General features: G+C 35.9%; 1 protein-coding gene across 1 annotated transcript; it reads right to left on the reverse strand.

Annotated features, from left to right (window-relative positions):
* Window positions 1-14274: 14274 nt before the first annotated feature.
* On the reverse strand, window positions 14275-16622 carry LOC143614175 (putative xyloglucan endotransglucosylase/hydrolase protein 30). Its single transcript, XM_077087686.1, has 4 exons — window positions 16227-16622; window positions 16012-16112; window positions 15519-15727; window positions 14275-14920 (listed from the first exon to the last, which is right to left on the reverse strand). The coding sequence occupies exons 1-4, from the start codon at window positions 16435-16437 to the stop codon at window positions 14413-14415; spliced, it is 1029 nt and encodes a 342-aa protein (XP_076943801.1). The 5' UTR covers window positions 16438-16622; the 3' UTR covers window positions 14275-14412.
* Window positions 16623-19540: the final 2918 nt, after the last annotated feature.

Consider the following 19540-nt stretch of genomic DNA (forward strand, 5'->3'; position numbering starts at 1 on the left):
TGGTTGGGACAACAAACATCCATCTCGTTTGTATAAGCTTTTTGGTGTACAACTGGGTCGTAGCCCCAGTTTTTTGTTCGTAACTAGGGAGAGATAGAATGGAGTTCTTCACGAAGTTCGAGACAAAGGAATAAAAAAGACTTTCTCTATGGCCTCCTCGTTTTGAGACATTATGGCTTTGGGGTCGACCCCTGTAACATAAGATCAGCAGTCTAGCCTAGTTGCTCCCCTTTTAGACGCTTCCTCTAGTTAAAGAGTGAATTCAGGAGTTCCAGGAAGGCGATAGGGGCTTCGGGGGGATAACATGAATCGTATAAGCCTGAACCCTAGTCGTTGCGCTGCGGTCCGTTTCCCGGCTTCGCTTGCGCGATTTGCACTTCTGATTGGTTCCATCCATCCCCAACCCTAATGAATCGAGTATGAAGGGGTCAAGCGGTTCGGGTTTTCGGTCGGTTCCTGTTCACCTTCCCCCCTCATAGTCCATTAGTGGGTAGGGTGGTAAACTTAGAGGCCGAGACTCAGGTTAAGCTCCGTCTCGGAACCTTGTGGGGTTAGGAGTAAAGCATCCCGAGGTTGGCGCATCTCGTTGAGCGTGGAGAAGAATTGGGAACCCCAATTTCTTTCTTCGGAGCCGTTTCTTTTCCCGTCCCCCCCGCCCCGGGCGCTTGGGAAGCTATGCAAAACCTGAAAAAAGGAATCTGCTTTCCATCTTTGAGCTCAGAGGTTACAATCGTCTCCTCATTAGGCTATTCGTTTTTTGATGGTTTTTCCGCTTCTCACAGCTGCTCTTTCCACACCTCCGGATATCTGGTGCCAAATCGTCGCCCCTTTCCTGATTTTTTCAATTCAATTCATCTGATCCTCTCTTTCCAGCTGTATGATAGAACAAGGGAGGTAGAAAGGAAGGTGCTGAAGTTCCAGTTCCGCAAAACTAGACTTTCCAGGTTCCTCCTTCCGAAGTAAAAGTTTTCATTCTCCCTTGGCCCAGTTGAAAAGCCTAACCCCAGGTGAAGTATCAGATTATGAAGTGAAAGTAAGGAATTCAGAATACGAATAAGATCAGAAAGGCCATCATAAGAACAAACAAGGCAATAGCTTCGGTTAGAGCAAAGCCTAAAATGGCATAACCAAACAATATAGTATCCAATTACGGACTCCGTGCTACTGAATGGATCAACGAACTGATTATCTTTCCAATTCTGACTGCAGCTCCAGCTAAAGCAATTTTCGCAGTTCCGGCGAAATTTGGGTATATAAGTGTATCCTTATGGGTATGCAAGCACTAGAACAGGGAAGGACGACGTACTATGATACTTTCTGTTTTGTCGAGCCTTGCTTTGGTCTCTGGTTTGATGGTTGTACGTGTTACGGGAACCAACGGTGACGAAGGTTACCTACTTTCGGTGGACGTGGAGCCAACGAGTTCAGTCGAACAGCGTAACGAGTCTAAGGTTACAGAAGCGTTCGCCAACTTTGATAGTTTCCGGAAATCTCTTTCATGTAGCTTGGCAAGGAAATTTTGAGTCATGGGTACAGGACCCTTTACATGTAAGACCTATTTCTCATGCAATTTGGGATCCTCATTTTGGTCAACCAGCTGTAGAAGCTTGGTTTTGACTATTTTAACGTTTGTGAGTTCGTTTTTGGTTTTTAATCATTCAAACCTTTTGTAATCAGATTTATATGAACATGTTTATCATTTATATCTATTTTATCTGCTGTTCATTGATTATGATTGGCTAAACCTCTTTGTTCTACCAAGGTTAGATGATTATTGTTTGGTTTTGATGAACTAAATGGATTGTTTGATTAATATGACTTGAATTGCTATTGAAAGTTTGGTTTAACGTTGAATTAGGTTGTGTTTAGTGGCTGTAAATTTGTTAATTACACTCATATACCTCTTGCTTTGATATTTGAATTAGTGTTGGTTGATTTTAGCTTGTTTGAACATCTTTACTTTGTGTTTAGAGATTGTTTGCGGGTGTACAACCATAGAGTTTAAGTGGGTAAGTTAATTGATTAGATTCAGCCGGTAGGCACCTTCTTAGAGACCGAGAGGTGATAGGAAGTAAGGTCGTCTCATAGCTTTTACTTGTTAGGATTAGGATCGCGCGAGAGCGGGTTCGGTTCTTGTCGGGTTTGGGTTTTGAGCGATTAGTTGATCTAGTTTAAGTTAAACTAAATTGTTCCTCTATCCTTGGTTGCGTAGTATTCGTCTCCATTAGGGTAGTGTGTCGGTGAGACCGAGAAGAGAGTCGACATTTGAACACTTTAACACTTCGTTTTGCGGTTTGTTCTTAAAATCAACTAAGTGTAAGTTAGAGTTTGTTAGTGAGACTAAGAGGTGATCTAGCTTTCTTGAGTGAACCTTAGTTGAGTCAATCTTAGGAACCGGTGTCGTGAGATTCTTCAATCCATTATCTTATTATACCTTCAATATGATTCTTACCTAGGTAGACGTTTTCTCCAATTGCAGTTAAGTCTCTTAGTTTCATCAAGTGTTTAGTTAAGTTTAGTTAATTAATTTAGTTAAAGTAAGTTAGGTCAAGTAGTTAATTATTAAAAATCATTTAAATATCCTTAGGTGAGTCTTGGTTAGATTTAAGTATTAAAAACGTTTTCACGTGTCCTTGTGTTCGATACTCGGACTTTCTTAGTTCTATACTATTAGTGATCGGTACACTTGCCGGTTTTGTGTGGTTTCTTGGAGTCTTGTTTTATAAATTTAAAGCTTAATTGTGAGTTACTTAGAAAGAGCATCATTATACACACATCACAAGCTCATCATCTTAGGGAGCACCAATATTGTTTTTCAAAAAGAAAGATGGGTCGATGCGTATGTTTATAGTTTAGAAAGAATTGAATAAGGTCATAATTAAGAATCAGTATCCCTTACCAAGATTTAATGATATATTTGATCAACTACAAGGAGCTTGATATTTTTCAAAGATTGATTTACGCTCAGGATACCATCAATTAAAAGTGAAGGAAGAAGATATTCCAAAGACTGCTTTCAGAACAAGATATTGTCACTACGAGTTTACAGATATGTCGTTTGGTCTAACCAATGCACTAGCTGCATTTATGGATATGACGAATCAGATATGTAAAGCGTATCTGGATAAATTTGTAATTGTTGTTATAGATGATATACTTATTTATTACAAAACTAGTGATGATCATGTCAAACATCTTCATACACTTTTTGACACTATTAAGAAAAGAGAAGATTTATGCTAAGTTCTCAAAGTGTGAGTTTTGGTTACAAGAAGTACAATTTCTAGGTCACTTGATTAACAATGAGGGCATTCATGTGGATCCTGACAAGATCGAAGCTATCACTAAATGGGAAATTCCTGAAAATTCTACAGCAATTCAAAGTTTCCTAGGACTAGCAAGATATTATAGACACTTCATTCAAGATTTTTCCCAAATAGCAATTCCGTTAACAAATTTAACATGTAAAAATGTCAAGTTTGAGTGGGAACCAAAACAAGAAGAGGCTTTTATAACTTTGAAGCAAAAGTTTACAAATGCCCCGATACTGGCATTACCAGAAGGAACTGAAGATTTTACAGTTTGTTGTGATACTTACAAATCAGGATTGGGATGTGTATTAATGCAAAGTGAAAAAGTTATTGCTTACGCATCTATAAAACTAAAGAAGTATGAAGAGAATTACACAACACATGACTTGGAATTAGGAGAAATATTGACACTATCTATATGGCAATAATTTTACTGTATTCATAGATCAGAACAGTTTAAAATATATTTTTGGGGAAAATGAGTTCAACATGAGACAAAGACGCTGGATGGAAATTCTTAGCGACTATGATTGTGAAATCCAGGATCGTGAAGGTAAATTTAATGTAGTAGCTGATGCATTAAGCAGATCCTAAAAGAATACAAGATCTAAGGTTAGAACTTCATATCAATTTATTTGATGAAGTGAAGAATGCTCATAAACAAACAATGAAAGAAAATAATATTGCTGATGACAAAAGAAATGATAACATTGATCTATTTGTCAAAGGAAATGATGAAATTCTACGAATGATAAACAGAATTTGGGTACCATTCATAAGAAATTTACGAGAAAGGATTCTCAAAGAATCCCATAAATCCAAAAATACAATGCATCCTGGAAGAGATAAAATATATCAATATTTAAAGAAAATCTATTGGTGGATAGAAATGAAAAAGGACATAACTAATTGCATTTCTAAATACATAACTTGTTCGCAAGTTAAAGCTAAACATCAAAGGCCATCAGGATTAATTCAACAATTAGACATGCCAAAATGAAAATGGGAATTACTAACAATGGATTATGTTACTAAATTACCTACAAAAAAAATATGATGACACAATCTGGGTGATTGTAGATAGATTAACAAAGTCAGCTTATTTTATAGCAATGAAGCAAACTTTCAAAATGGAACAATTAGCTAAATTATATGTAGACAAAGTCATCTCACTACATGGAGTTCTATTACCATCGTGTTTGATCAGATAGTCATTTCACTTCTCATTTTTGGAAAAGTTTCCAAGTAGCCATGGGAACAAGGTTAAACTTGAGCACAGTATACCATCCATACACTGACGTTCAAAGTGAAACAACCATACAAACATTGGAATATAGGGATGGCAATGAAACCCGAACCCGATGGGAAAACCCGAAACCCGACATAAATGGTATGGGTAATACCCGACCCATTAGGGTTTGGTACGGGTTTGGTATTAGTCTTAAAATTTTTCGCGGGTTTGGGACGGGTTTGGGATTTATAATATACCCGATTACCCGATAACATAAACTCATTTACCCGATTATATACCCTATGTACCCAATATAGCTTATTTTATGATATATATATATATATATACTATATTCCATATATATATTATTTTTCAAAACTTGTTTTTGTCTATTATTTGAGATATTTTATCTTTATGGTAACTATATTTATAATGGATTAGTTATATTTTGTCAAAACCCGGCAGGTTTTGAGCCGAGTATACCCGACGGGTATTTTATCAAAACCCGATAGGAAACCCGAAACCCGATGGGAAAACCCGAAACCCGAGGGGTAATTACCCGATATGGGTTTGGGAATACCTAAACCCGTCCCAAACCCGACCCATTGCCATCCCTATTAGAAGACATGCTAAGAGCTCGTATAATACATTTTGGTGGAAATTGAGATGACAATTTTCCACTAATAGAATTCTCCTATAATAACAATTATCATACAAACAGATTATGGACGAAAGTGCAGAACCCCAGTATGTTGGGCATAAATATGAGGAAAACAATTATCGTCCTAAAATCATACAAGAAACTACTCACAAGATAAGTCAAGTCAAGGAAAGATTAAAGATCGCACGAGATCGTCAAAAGAGTTATGTCGATCATCGATGCAAACTATTAGAATTTCAGGTTGGATATAAAGTGCTACTAAAGGTATCTCCATGGAAGGGAGTAATTCGATTCGGTAAAAGACGAAAGTTGAATCCATTGTTTGATGTACCATTACAAATCATCAAACGAATTGGTCCAGTAGCCTATCATCAAGAGTTACCAAAAGAAATGGCAGGTATACATGATGTATTTGATGTAAGCAGCTTAAGGAAATGCCTAGCTAATGAGTCATTAAAAGTAACCCTTCAAGATAAAGGTAAATGAAAAGTGGAAATTCATTGAGTAGCCTTTACAAATTGAAGATAGAAATATCAAGAATCTCAAGCATAAAAGAATAGTTGTGGTCAAAGTGAAATGGATTCAAGGCGTGGACCAGAAGATACTTGGGAATTGGAATCAAAAATGAAAAGAAAATATTCACATTTATTCCACTTGATCTCGAGGACGAGATTCAAAATAAGGAGGGGAGATTATAACTACCCATAAAATAGTCAAAAGGAAAAGTGAAAAATATATAAGAAGTGAATTTCATCTCACATTGATGGAGGAAAGAAAATGGAATTCTTTCACCTTGGTATAAATAAGAAAGTCAGTTCTTGTCCCATGTCGCTAGATTATAAAACTAGTAAGCTCTTTATAAGAAGGCTAGCTTATATGATAATGTTCTTATAAGACAAATCACAACTAGTGGTCCTAGCAGAGGGTGCGAAGCACTCGATACGCACTTGCACGGGCATGGACTCGGGCGCAATGTGTCGCTTTGATGGAGAACTTTGCAATTCGCATGCTCGCATCGCCGCGAGCCACTTGAGAGCCGCCTTAGGTTTTTGAAAACTTGTTCCTTCGCGCTACACGAAAAAATCCGTGATACGCGAACAATATCAGTTATCCAAAAATCTTTTGTCATTCGAGCTACGCGAAGTAATCCTTCGCGCTTCGCGACATGATAGGCACTCAACGTGTCACGCCACGTGGCATAGCTAGGGCTGACTGGACGAGGCTGTGGTTGCTTCGTGCTATGCGAAATCGTTGATGGTGTTGGTTCGCGCTACGCGAACTGACCCAGATTCAAATATAAATAGGTTGGGACCAGTACTTTATTTTCTTGTCTAAAAACTGGTTTCTCTCTCACTTTTATTATATTTAGAAGTTGGTATAATACCCTCGAGTAATCGTAACCACCACTCAATGTTCACGGCTCCCCTCCCAAGGAATATGGGTCGGGGGCTGTGACACCAAAATAAATATAAGCCAAGAGTTGGAGATTGCTGTGAAACATAAACATTTATTCCCTTTTCTCAAAAAAAAAGACAAAGGATCAGTTCCGGGAATCTGACTTGCGGATTTTTCCTTTGTTGAACATGTCAAAGGATTGGTTTCGTTGCTCTGACTCGCAGATTATTCCCTTATGGACAATGTCAAAGGATTGGTTCCGTGAGGCTGACGCAAGAATTATTTCTTAGCTCTAACGCACGACTCTGTTCTTGTTTCCAACCAATAAATGAACCCCCATGAAATTATCTTGAACTAGTAAATTAAACCCCGTGCGTTGCAGCAGGTTCTAGGCATGATTAAACACGTTATATACACATGAAGTGCATGACCCGTTGACTGGAGCAACAGTTTAGGAAGTTCCCAGTCACTCGGGAGGACCAACTTGGATGCAACAAAAAAAACATTATTTAATACATATGAATAATTTACTGTTTCCCAAGTAACACGAATCTGCTTCAGCAAACCGTACACGATGAAATTCGAGTTGTCTTCAACGGTGGTCAGGTCTTCATTGTAATAAACCATCAATTTAAAAATTCACCAATAAGAAATGAAGCACCTAACATGGGATTCCCTTCAAAAGCAAAGAAGGCTAGAGCTTTGCAATATTTGAATTCTGAAGCAGGATTTAAGTCATTTGATTTATCACAAAAATCTTGGTTTTGTAAAAGTTTACCCTCTTCAAGTCTAAAACTATGACTAAATATGAAGTTTCTGCAAGCCCTAAACCGTTGCCTCTACCCCTTTAAAGTCCTAATGGAATCTTGAACAGCTTCGGTTGCCAATGTTGAGAACAAATATATACAATCTTTGCAATCATGAATGATATCAATCTATAAGATATTAAATGAGACATTGATGAAGTCAGAGCAATATAGCTTATATACATACCAGTTTACACTTTTGAACTAAATGAATTCTTAACATTTTAGGGGGAGTTTGCATACGTTTTATCTCGATTAACATGAGTTAAATAACCATAATCTAATAAGTCAACAAAAAATTACCATATCACATATGTATATCAAAAACCTTCACTTCAGTTCCTGAGGACACAAAAACAATATCCTCATTCCCTACATCCAAATATGCATTTAAACTTGATCAAGTATGCAACAAAAATTAAAGCACACTTGACTCATTTGATTAAGAAAATTGACATGGTCTTGATTTTCAAAACTGACAAAAATGAAGAATTCAAATCGTATTAGTATTGCATTGAATCAAGAAGTAACCAAATTATTTGGAACGAATTGTTCTGAAAATCATATTCGAACCCGTCTATTCAAATAGCCACTTCCGTTGTCAATTTTATCATGTCGGCATCTCCATAGTTGTTGCAGATAAACCATGAAACCCTAGCACATCATTGATGCAAATTTAGAAAACAAAATACTGGAATCTAACGACAAGAAGATAAATTTAAGTGCCTGAAAACCTTATTAGGTTCCCTCTTTGTATTGAATTAACGCCAACTGATTGAAGAAGGATGTTCGGCTGCATCACTTTCTCTCTCAGCGGCATTCCGTAAGTTTCTCTCTTATCCATATTACCGTCCACCCCTGAAACCACTTCCCATAGACGATAATGGAATAAGCTATGACAAGATTAGCTCATGTATTGATGAGAGAGGTAGACAGAATAGAGCAATAAAGTGAGGAAGATACCGTTAGAAAGCATGTTCCACAATGTACAACACATGAGACTAGTACAAAACATGTTGCACAATGTACAACACATAATGGCCACCGACCATCACAATTGTATATATATAAATTGTTTACTCAAAATATTGTTTATTATTTAAAAGCTACCTTCATGTACTTTGCTTTCATCACCTTCTTTGCTTTCATCACCTTTGGACCACCATAAATATGAACCAGAAGTATAGGGGATGTTTTGAAACTTTTATTAATTCCCATCCTTTCGGAAACTTTGTAACTTTTTCAGGTGCTTAAATGTTGGTTTGACACACTCCAAGGTGATCAATGTCGAAAGGTCAATCAAAAACACCTATAAAATACATTTACTAGCTAGGGCAAATAAGGTGTCGAATCCACAAGGAAACAGTGGAAAGCGCAAGTGAAACTCAAATTTTATAATAAAAATAATTAAACTGGACAGACGATGTCAAGCGGTTTAGTTGATTAGTTTTTAAACAATAATATAAAAATAACCAAACTCCAATGTTCGGGTTTTGAAACAGGTTAGGAAAATGATAAACTTCTTTGGACGATTTCTTGTTAAAATATGTAAATCGAAAGACTTAACGATTGGCTATGTTGATCGTCATACTTGAATCCGAACAATTGACACGGCTTAATGAAAATCTATTTGATAATCAGTTTTACTTGTTGAAACACAAAATCAATAATATGGTTAACGATAAACGGGTCAATGATGAAAAAATTTAATCCTAATTGTTGATGACCACAAATCAATTAACTGACAAAATATTAAGTATTCAATTAATAAAAACCGTTTAAGCATAAATGCAAACACAAAGAATTGATCAACCGAATGATTAATCAATTCTAAATCCAAAGTTAAAGTATAGAATATCAAAACCTAACATGCAACTCAACCTTACACCTGGAGATGGTTATGAAGCCTTTAGCCTTGCATCTTGATCTTCATGCTATTGATTATAATGTTGGAGAAGGTGTTCATGGATCAATCGTGTGATTAGGATGTATGTTGCTGGTGTAAGATGGCCTCCAAGAAGTCTCAAAACTGATGATGAATGAATATTTTTGACCTTAGGGTTTTATGGCTTTATATATGGAAGAAAAATACCAAAAACCCCTTTTTCGTCAGACCAGGCCGTAAGCTACGGGCTGGCCACCGTAGCTTACGGCTCAGTGGCGTAGCTTACGGTTCCTGTAGCGTAGCTTACGGCCCATCAGTAAGCTACGGCTCTTCTAAAAGCTGCCTTACGGACACTGCCGGGCCGTAAGCTACGGCCTGGAAAGCGTAGCTTACGGCTGACTCTTCTCCAGTTCCCCGTTTCCTCGCTCTTTTTGATTCTCGATCATCCGGTTAAGCTCTCGATCACCTCTCTTCTCATAATCTTGATTCTTCCATCCTCAAACACTCCAAATTAGTCCGGAATAAGCTCCGTTAAGCTCCGCACACCTGCAACCATAAACGCACTCTAAGTACTCGTGTTTACGGTATATAACTAATTAGAACACACGAATTTAGACGCTTAATGATCATACTTTTACCCACACATCACATCCCCACACTTATCATTTGCTTTCCCACAATCAAACATTCATGCAACACATACACCTCGATCGATGGTTCATCAATTATCAGTATTAATACTAGTGAGGTATAAGGTTATACCCAATTCCGAAGAACTGACACTGTCAAGGTTGATAACCCACCAAACAATTTAATGATACGTTTTAAAACTATCAAAACGCCCAATCGAGTGTACTTTATTTCCGGTTAAGGCACACATGTTCATACCTCTCATAATATAATATCTCTCTACTCGGTTTAATATCTGGACCAGCAAAAAATATGCTAGTATCTCTCTGCCCTCAATACCAAGTATAAACACAATGTAATAAGCTTGAAAGCAAGTCATATCTCTACCCATATAAATGCTTTGACACAAATGCAAATCAAGAGGGCTTAAAGCGGGTTGTAACGGGGCTAAGTGTAAGGGTATGGAAGGGAATTTTTAAAGTCGCTCAAACGATCCGATCCGGCTTATTACAAAACAACTAAATAAATAATGACATAAACAACAGATTTCATCACTAACTTTTTGTTTTTTTTATTTATTTATATCTATTTTTTTTTCTTTTTTCAAACTCATAATACTTGAACATTGCAACTTTACCACAATTTGTTTTATTTTTTTAAGCATAATAAACATAATGCTTAATACATCCTATTGATACATACTAAAACAATTACAAAGAAACTTATTAAGTCGAATGGTCTCGCAATATAACACCGGGATTGATTGAATGAAAGAATAGGTCCAACAATGTTTTCTATGGGAACCAACCCTCTGCCCCTCTCATTATCCACGCTCATATATATAACGTATGAGGCCCAACCCCCAATACCCACACTCGCACTCATCCAGACGAGGCTTAACCTAATTGCCTCTATCACTTTTGCATTCATGCCAAGCTAAGATCTCGAAATGCATGAGACAACCAAGTTCAAGATATTATGGGCATACTGGTTACTCTCTATAATAGCACTCAAATGACATGTGTATATCGTGTATGCGGCCCGGGATGACACGAGAGCTCGTACTTGGTACGCCGTGGTTGGCTCCCATTGTTTTGATGGCGTTACATTGTGAAATACTGTGTTGGTGGAACGTTGGGTCTTTTCCACAAATAGATAAACGGTGTACACTAATTCTCATTTTAATGAAGCACGACACAAACATGGTGATGTGCTTCAAGACCGAGGCGAACGTGGGTCGTGCGCCGTGACATATTACTATTGCGCTACATCGTTGGTGGCCTGACATGAGCAATTTTGAGTCACCCAACAGTTAACGTAGAAGGTAATCACCAGCCAGTTAAGTCCAGATGTACGATGACAGCTACAATCGTTTGCCTTAGGTAGTTAACTTGCACGGTGGTAATAAAGTCATCTGTCTGACTTGGTTCAGGTGTGCGACGACGAAAAATTCTCCACCGAATGAAATCCAAGTGCGTGGCGGTGATGTTGCCATCAAATAGTATACGCAGCAACCCTGAAACCATCTTCCAACTTGAGTGTGGTGCTTTGCTATAGTGTGGAAAATAAAGTTTGTACGCAACGCCCGTTTTACACCGTGGGTGTCTCCCGTCAGCTGTTTCGACATAATGGACCGCGCGCACGTGGAGTTTTTTTAGTCAATTGGGCATTTAGGCAAGGATTGGGTGCCTTAACGGTGACTTGCCAGACTTGTCGGTGCAAAATTATCCGCATGTGATGGCAGCTTCCGATTTACAGATCGGAGAAATACGGAATTCCGTGGTTTTCAGAATTTATTGGGAGGGTGGCTTCTCAGTTTCCCTGTCTTCTATTGATAGCCAATAAGCTCTGCACCCAACTCTTTTCTTCTAGAATTCCGTTGAATGCTCCCTCTTAAAGATTTAGATATGTTGTAAGTGGACCCAAAAATCATGTACGGATTATAAAAAAAACTCAGATCTAAAGGAAAAAAGGCAGATCTAGTTGTTAAGGGGAGAAATCGAATGGTGGTTTTTGTCGGTCCCACGGATGGCGTCAATGAAAAGACATGGATTCAACCTTGGGTCGGGTCGAATGGATGTTCTCCGTTCTTCAAGATGAACGAACCCACACCTCGATCTTCTTCTCCGGTTTGCTCGAGATCTGTCATGGAAGAGTGGGGAGTGGAGCTTACTGGCAAGAGTTTTCTCTTATTTGACACAAAAATATGGAGGCCTAAAGTCCTTTAAATGATAGGTGAAGAGCCCTTATATAGGAAGCTCAATGACCACCATCATGAAACCCTAACCTTAGTTGGCCAAGCCTGGTTAGGGGTTACCTCCACAACCCCCTGGCCCATTGGGTCATGGTTAATAAACAATAATAATGTAACGAATATAATACGTAATGTAATAAGTAAAGGTCGTACCAGGGATTTAGAACCCTACCTCCACAAAGCCTATTTCATATTTTATCTTTTTAGTAATTATTTTCCAAAATAGGATTTAGAATTTTAGATAGTGAACATATCGTTAAATAGAATTCATCAAGATGATTATTCGCTTTCATGAGATTTAAAAACCGTGAAATAAGACATGCTAGTATGCTACTTAACAATTTAAAGGAGCCATACTCGAAATTGACTATGACTTGTATATAGACCTCAAAACATAGTTAAATCATGTTAAAAGTACAAAATGTCACTAAAACGTAGATTAAACTTGTTTACAACTACATTGCATACAACTCAATATATTTTTACTGAGATCTTAAAGATAAATAAAAACAATGTAGTTCCTTGTATCCATCCCAATAAGCAAAAATTTTAGACTCAACGATAAATGTATAGAAAATGAAGTGACTTGATGAGGATCATGACTATGATGCAAAGTTTAAATATGGTTCATATTTTGTAACTAAAACATAGTTAACTTTTTTTCAAAAATGAAATTAAAATGACCCACGATGTAAAGTTTGGTAGTTAAAGGAGATTGTGGTCGCGTTTTCAAAACAAAGGGACCATTGCAAGATATGTAATTATGGAATATAATCAACAAACGATAGCATTGATAGTTATCGATTTCGGCTAGATAATGCAACATTTGTTTTAGTACTATACTTTACTTATGAAACACTTTTGATTGTGTTGAAAATATATATTATACATTTTTTTTTCAATTTTTTAATTTCTTTATTAATAGTGCACCATTTTTGTAAACCACTTTATAAAAATTTGAATGTAACTAAACTTACCATCCAAATGTACAAGTAGTTAACTATCGGAATATATTTCAAGCTAATTAATTTTGTGTTCTTTCTTGAGCTTAAAATTGTTACTATAGATATTGTGAGGGTCCTTTTTGTTATTGTTGTATCGTCAAGGGCGTAATCTGTAATATTTAGCTATCATGTTCATACCTAATCGATAGGATGAATGAGAGCGGGTATCGATTGATTTGAGTAAAACTCTATTCTCTGCTAATTCAAATATGATGATTGCTGCTCTATTAGTCTCAAATTATCATATAAAATGGAAATCATGGAAAAAGGTTTTCTAATTGGCGCGTTTTCTTGGTGGAAATCACTCGTATTGATCACCTTTAATACCAATACTCGAATAGTGTAATTATTATTTCTAAAATACTCCATTACGAACCACTTTAATTCTAATTTGGATCCACCCGTAAAGTTAGCAATGGCTAATTATTATATTATCAAAGATACTTTATTTCTTTTTTTTTTTTGAATGGCAAATTTGGATCACTCACGGACCACTGGAGTATCATCATGTCACCAGCAGAACCATGCGATCATATCCATCTCCACTAGGCAATAATGCCCAACCACCAATTCAGGAGGAAACCCAATAAATCTTGAGAAAACCCTCTTATGGGATTCGAACCCAGGACCTTATGATCCCTAAACCTTATCTAACCACCAAGATGTCACTAGGCTATAAAGCCATGGACAATATACTTTATTTCTTGTTTGAATGTTTTGTTACTTAATTCTAGTAATAAACTATTATTTGTCACGCTTTTAAAGACCATGTAACTTTTGAATACAAATATAAAACCATCTGTTCTTATAACATAAAAAAAATAAAGTTGATTCTTCAATAAATTCATATGTTCTGGTCCTAAATTGTCAAATATAACCATTCTATATTTATGTACTATTTCTTAGTTTAAAATTGCTGATTGAAAAACACAATACTAAATTAGTAATCAATTATAGTCCCAAAATAACACTTTATGATTCCTAAATGTTCGTTACTAACTATTTAGTACCTTTTTTATTTAACATGTGTATTACATGGCCGATTTTCTAGCCATAGTACATAAATATAGAATGGTGAGCTATCTTGCTAGTTCTATAACATATTTATCGTTTTATTTGCATTAATTAATCACAGAAAGTATACATTACAAATACTAAATAAAATGAAAAATTCAAACAATCCAATTTATGTAACAAAACCACTCCTATTATACACATCAAATCTTTCTATACCTTCAATCCTCATCTTCAATATCATATATTTGGCTCCTCAAAACATGACCTCCTTTCCTCGAGTGGCGATGATGCCGCCTACCAAAATCCGGCCGCCCCGTCTCTTTAAACCGCTGCCTAAGCACCGGATCAATCACACATTCCGGTGGTGGAATAGGGTACCTCAAAGTATCATAACAATAAGAATAATACATGTACTTTTCTCTAAACCTTTTCATCGCGGTCTTTTGTTTTCGTGTAATGTTATTGTATCGAATGGTTTCGAGTTGTTTGTCCATTTGCGTGCAACTTTCGGTTGAAAGATCTTGAATCGGGTTTGAAATGCAACCGTAGAGGACGAGGTCAGTCATCTCGGTGATGAAAGGGGCATATTTGTAATTTACCTTATATTTGCCACCATTTGTGGCCCAAGTTGAAGCATCCCATAATGCCATAGGTTTTGAAGGAAAATCGCTACCCATTTCAGGGCTTCGTAATATCTCTCTTATTGGAACCTCATCTATATAGAATCTGTAGTTAAAATAATATAATGTAACATTGCAAACAATTGTTTTAATGTAAAGAAAGATATAAAATTACATCTTCAATGTTTTTATCAAATTTATTTAACTTCAAATAATGTAATATTTATATTTAATTTAGTTACAAAATAATATTCTAAAGAAATATGTAACATGACTTGGTGTTCACAAAAATAATAATATTTAAAAAATTCAAACCACTTTACGTGTAAATACTACATACATGATACATGAACATCATCAAAACTAGATAAACCTTTATTATAGATGTCTTTTCTTTATGACTCACTTTCTTCAAGTCCACGTTACAAATGTTATTGTATTATTATATAATTATTAAATGTTTTCTTTATGCAATATCATTTAATTTAGAAGATAAACAGGCTATTATTCAATTACATGAGTGTCTTGTATCATGATTATATTTATAAATACAAAATTTATGTGATTTCATAATTCTCTTTTTGAACTTGATTATCTATTTGTGATTTTTAACACAAATCTCTATGTATAAACATAACATGTGGTTAATGAGACTTATCATATTTAAAAAGTATAAGATGATTAAGAAGGGAAAGAAGATATACATGATTTTGGAAGATGTCCATAGAATTGTATAACGATGGTAAGCTTTGGAGGGATCAAACCACAAGGTGTATCTTTCTTCTCTCCCTCTATTTGTACTTCCATTGCCGTATAAATTTGTTTGAAACCTCCATGGCTTCCCTTTAATATTCCCTAAGAACTCAAAGTCCAACTCATCATGCGTCTTCTCGAACACATCACCATTTGAAGTCTGCATGTATACCAAATAAATCATTTTAATAATTCAAACTATTAGCCATTAACAGATAACTTCATACTGAATACTAATAATATAACCAATTCCACTCATAACTTTCATTTCATTACAAAAACAATTATCTCTAATTTTAACATAAATGAAAGTTGGGACAAACGGAGTATACTTCTATGTTAATATGAAACTTTAACAACAAAAATGAAAGGAAAACGTGTCACTATTCAAATTGTCAGTATAAATTATTATCGATGAATATATATAAAGGGTGAGTTACATACATAAAATGCTACGACGACTCCGGCGGTGTACTCAGACGGTAGCTTGATTCGAGCACTATATAATCCATGCTTGTACATGTTTGAAGATCTAAATCCAGCTCCTGAAATTGTTTTTTAAAAATCATTGTCAACCACCAAAACATCTTTTCTAGTTTACAAATATATATAATGTATATATATAAATATAAAGAATTAGAGAGAGAGAGTATGGATGCCTGTGTATTGATTAAGGTGGAGATGGACGGTGTTATCATCATCAGAGCGGAGGAGATTGGTGTTGCCACCAAAGAGCTGAGTGAAGCCTTTCTGGAAGGATATTATACGCGGTGGGGATGCCGCAGCGCCACCGGAAAGGAGCTGAAGTTGTAGGAGAAGGGATATATAGACGGTGGTTTTAAAGAGAGAATTGATGAACTGGTAGTTCATTTTCAAGTTCAAGTAGTGTTATGTGTTTGTCTTTGTTCTGTGTCTATTTATACGGAAGTGACAAAGATGCTTTTGGAACATAATTTATTGGTTCTAAATATTGTATGACAAATCAAGGTTATATAATAATACATTAGAAATAATTTATAACAAATCAGATTAGGTATAACGGGTATAAAACTCAATTAATATTATTAGATTAGGAGTTAGGACACACCTAAGTATTAGCATAGTTAATAATTAAACTTATATAGCCTCTCCGAAATAATCAAGAATCTTTAGTGTGTTTGGTTAACAATTTCCTTTGTTTCTAGTTACGCTTAGCAGATTTTAATTATAGACTTTTTTTTAATAGTGTAACTTTTCAGAAGTGTCTAAAGTTATAACTTATAAAAGTTAATTCTGATGTTGATACTTTGTTCTAACCAAATTTGAATTAACTTGTGTCGGTGGTATCTCGGTGATGGTTCTTTTAGTTATAGTGTAAGTCGTTGATCTGTCGGTAATTAACAAAGGATTACAGATGAATATTTTTTTTTATTTTTGTTTGTTTTAGTTGTATTCTTTGTTTATCCATTAGTAACTACAAAATGGATCAAGCATGTTAGTAAAACATCGTTGGTTATTACTTGTTTTCTAGTGGTGTGTATTGATACAAACATTTGTTGGCGAATGAACTTATGCATTTTTGTCAATTAATCTGAAATTGAATTTCAAAAAGGAGAATTCATTTTTTTACCTATGACGTTGCACCAATCGTTCGTGTAGCTTTAAGACCCGTTTTCGATACATTTGTTGGACCTTGCTAAGGCTAGGGGTAGGATACCCTCTTCTATCATTTTCCACATCTTCTTGTTGCTTCTTCAAATCGACACCACCACCCCTCTACCTCCATCAAAATCTTTTCTCTCACCTCACTCACTCTTTCACTACCACATCACCCATCTCACACCATCTCCCCGTCTCATGTCACGTACGCAGCCCTTGGCCTAATAGTCGATTGGCCAATTAAATCATATAAAAGAATATTACGTTGAGCAAGTTGTGGTTAAAAGTATATTAGTATTTATGTTTAAACGTAAAACGTAATTTATGAATTTAAGGTAAAAGTAAACATAAGTATTCATTCGATCATAGGGTTCACAGCTTTCCAAACACACCTTTGTAAGGTATATTAGCGTTCTACGCAAAGGGATTTTAACATTTTATTCCGTCGCGTCACATTTTTGACCTTGGAATTCTACGTTTTAAATTACTAAAATACCCCCTAGCTAGTCTCGGTGTTTCTCTCCCCAACCAAACATTGCGCATATTTCACCGGCCACCATATAAAAATATATCTTTTGTGGTTTACATCTCACATGATTTATAGGCCACCAAAATACTTATATGTGACTCTAAAATAATATATTCCCATATACCTATCGTTGACAAAATATACATGAGCATTCACATATCAGTCCGTCAAACTAAGTGAGTGGAGATTTTATAACATAGGAAGTGGTTTAAATTGTTATAAATGAAAATAAATGATTTTTCTGTATATTTGAAAAGTTCATGTAACACTATATAAACTCTTTAATATATTTTAAAAATGGTTGTGAATAAATGAAAAGGAACACGTAATGGTAAAAGTATAAAAAATAATATTCAATTGAGAATGATAGAGAAAATATAATGTATTTTTGAAAAAATTACAAATTTTGTCCTTTTGAATTACATAGATTATAGAATAGATCATTTTTCAAAAATAGTTTCACTATTTGTCCTTTATTTGGATGTTTGCCATGGTTTTTGTACTTTAAGCTAACTCACGTTAAGTTATCTCGTTAAACAGACCCATATGCATAAAACATGATGGGTATAATTGTCTTTTCCCTTGCCCGTTCTCTTTCATCCTCCTTTTCACCTATTGAACTTCACACTCTTAGAAATAATTTAACACGTCTCCCCAACAAAATCACAAATCTTGAAACCCAAATGCAAACTCAACAATAATCAAATCAAACTCAAACCCACTTCCAAAATCAAACCGCAAATGTCTTCCTGTTCTTTAGAGAATCAAAACCCCAACAATTCTTTCACAATTGAACTGGTCAACTCTCTGGTCAAAAAACAAGAAAACCCTAGATCACGTCGTCTTCTCCGCCATCCGCCGCCGTTCCTTCTACGGGAAACCACCACCGGCCCCACAAAGCCCATCATCACCACCACCGCCATCGCCGTTCCTTAATCGAGTTTCTATAAGCTAGTAGCCTCCACCTTCGTAATTTCGCTACGCAAATCGGTGTTAGATCTGGAGAAATCGGTGTCGCCAATTGGCTCCACCACCTGAATGACGTCTCCAGAACGAATTTGTACCTTACCAGATCTTAGCCACGGCGACCGTTTACTCGGTCGATTCATGCCAATTATCTTGATGTTTGCATATATGTTACCAATGGCTATATTGGTGGCTGTTAGTGGCGTGTAGTGGTGATGGTTTGGTGGTGGCTTAGGGTTAAATGGTGAAAGAAGAAGGGGGTTTTAACTCTTAATGAAAGATAAAAGACCGTGGTTGATGTGGTGGTGGTGGTGGTGGTGGTGGTGGTGTAAGCGGCGGTTGCTGGTGGTGGCAATGGTGGTCGGAGTGATGGTGGTGTGGAGTTACGGTTGAAGATTGTATTATTGGAGTGATGGTGGTGGTATTGGGATTGTATATTGTCTATTGAAGATGATGAGATGGGACCAAAATCTCTAAAATTGATTTCACTTTTTATTAATAATAATTATAATAAAATAATAACAATGGTTGGAAATTACCTTTTTGCCCTTACATGTTTGGCACATGCCAAGACTTAACTGGATCATTGGAAGGTTGTTAGTGTAAAGGACAAAAATCAAATGAAACATGCAAATAAAGGATAAAGAGTTAAACTCATTTTAAAAAAGGACCCATTCTATAATTTCATATATTCAAAATGACAAAATTTGTAATTTTTTCTGCTTTTTTAATGTAATTTTAAATTCGAAGATAAGAAAATGATGAGAATAGTCTTGTATTATATCAGCACACAGACACATTAAATTTTCAGTTTCATCAAGGGTTTTCCAATGAGAGGTA

The sequence above is a fragment of the Bidens hawaiensis genome, unplaced genomic scaffold (genome assembly GCF_021521415.1).
Source record: "Bidens hawaiensis isolate Kalapana, Puna unplaced genomic scaffold, B.hawaiensis_p1.1 tig00039101_1, whole genome shotgun sequence".
Lineage (NCBI taxonomy): Eukaryota > Viridiplantae > Streptophyta > Magnoliopsida > Asterales > Asteraceae > Bidens > Bidens hawaiensis.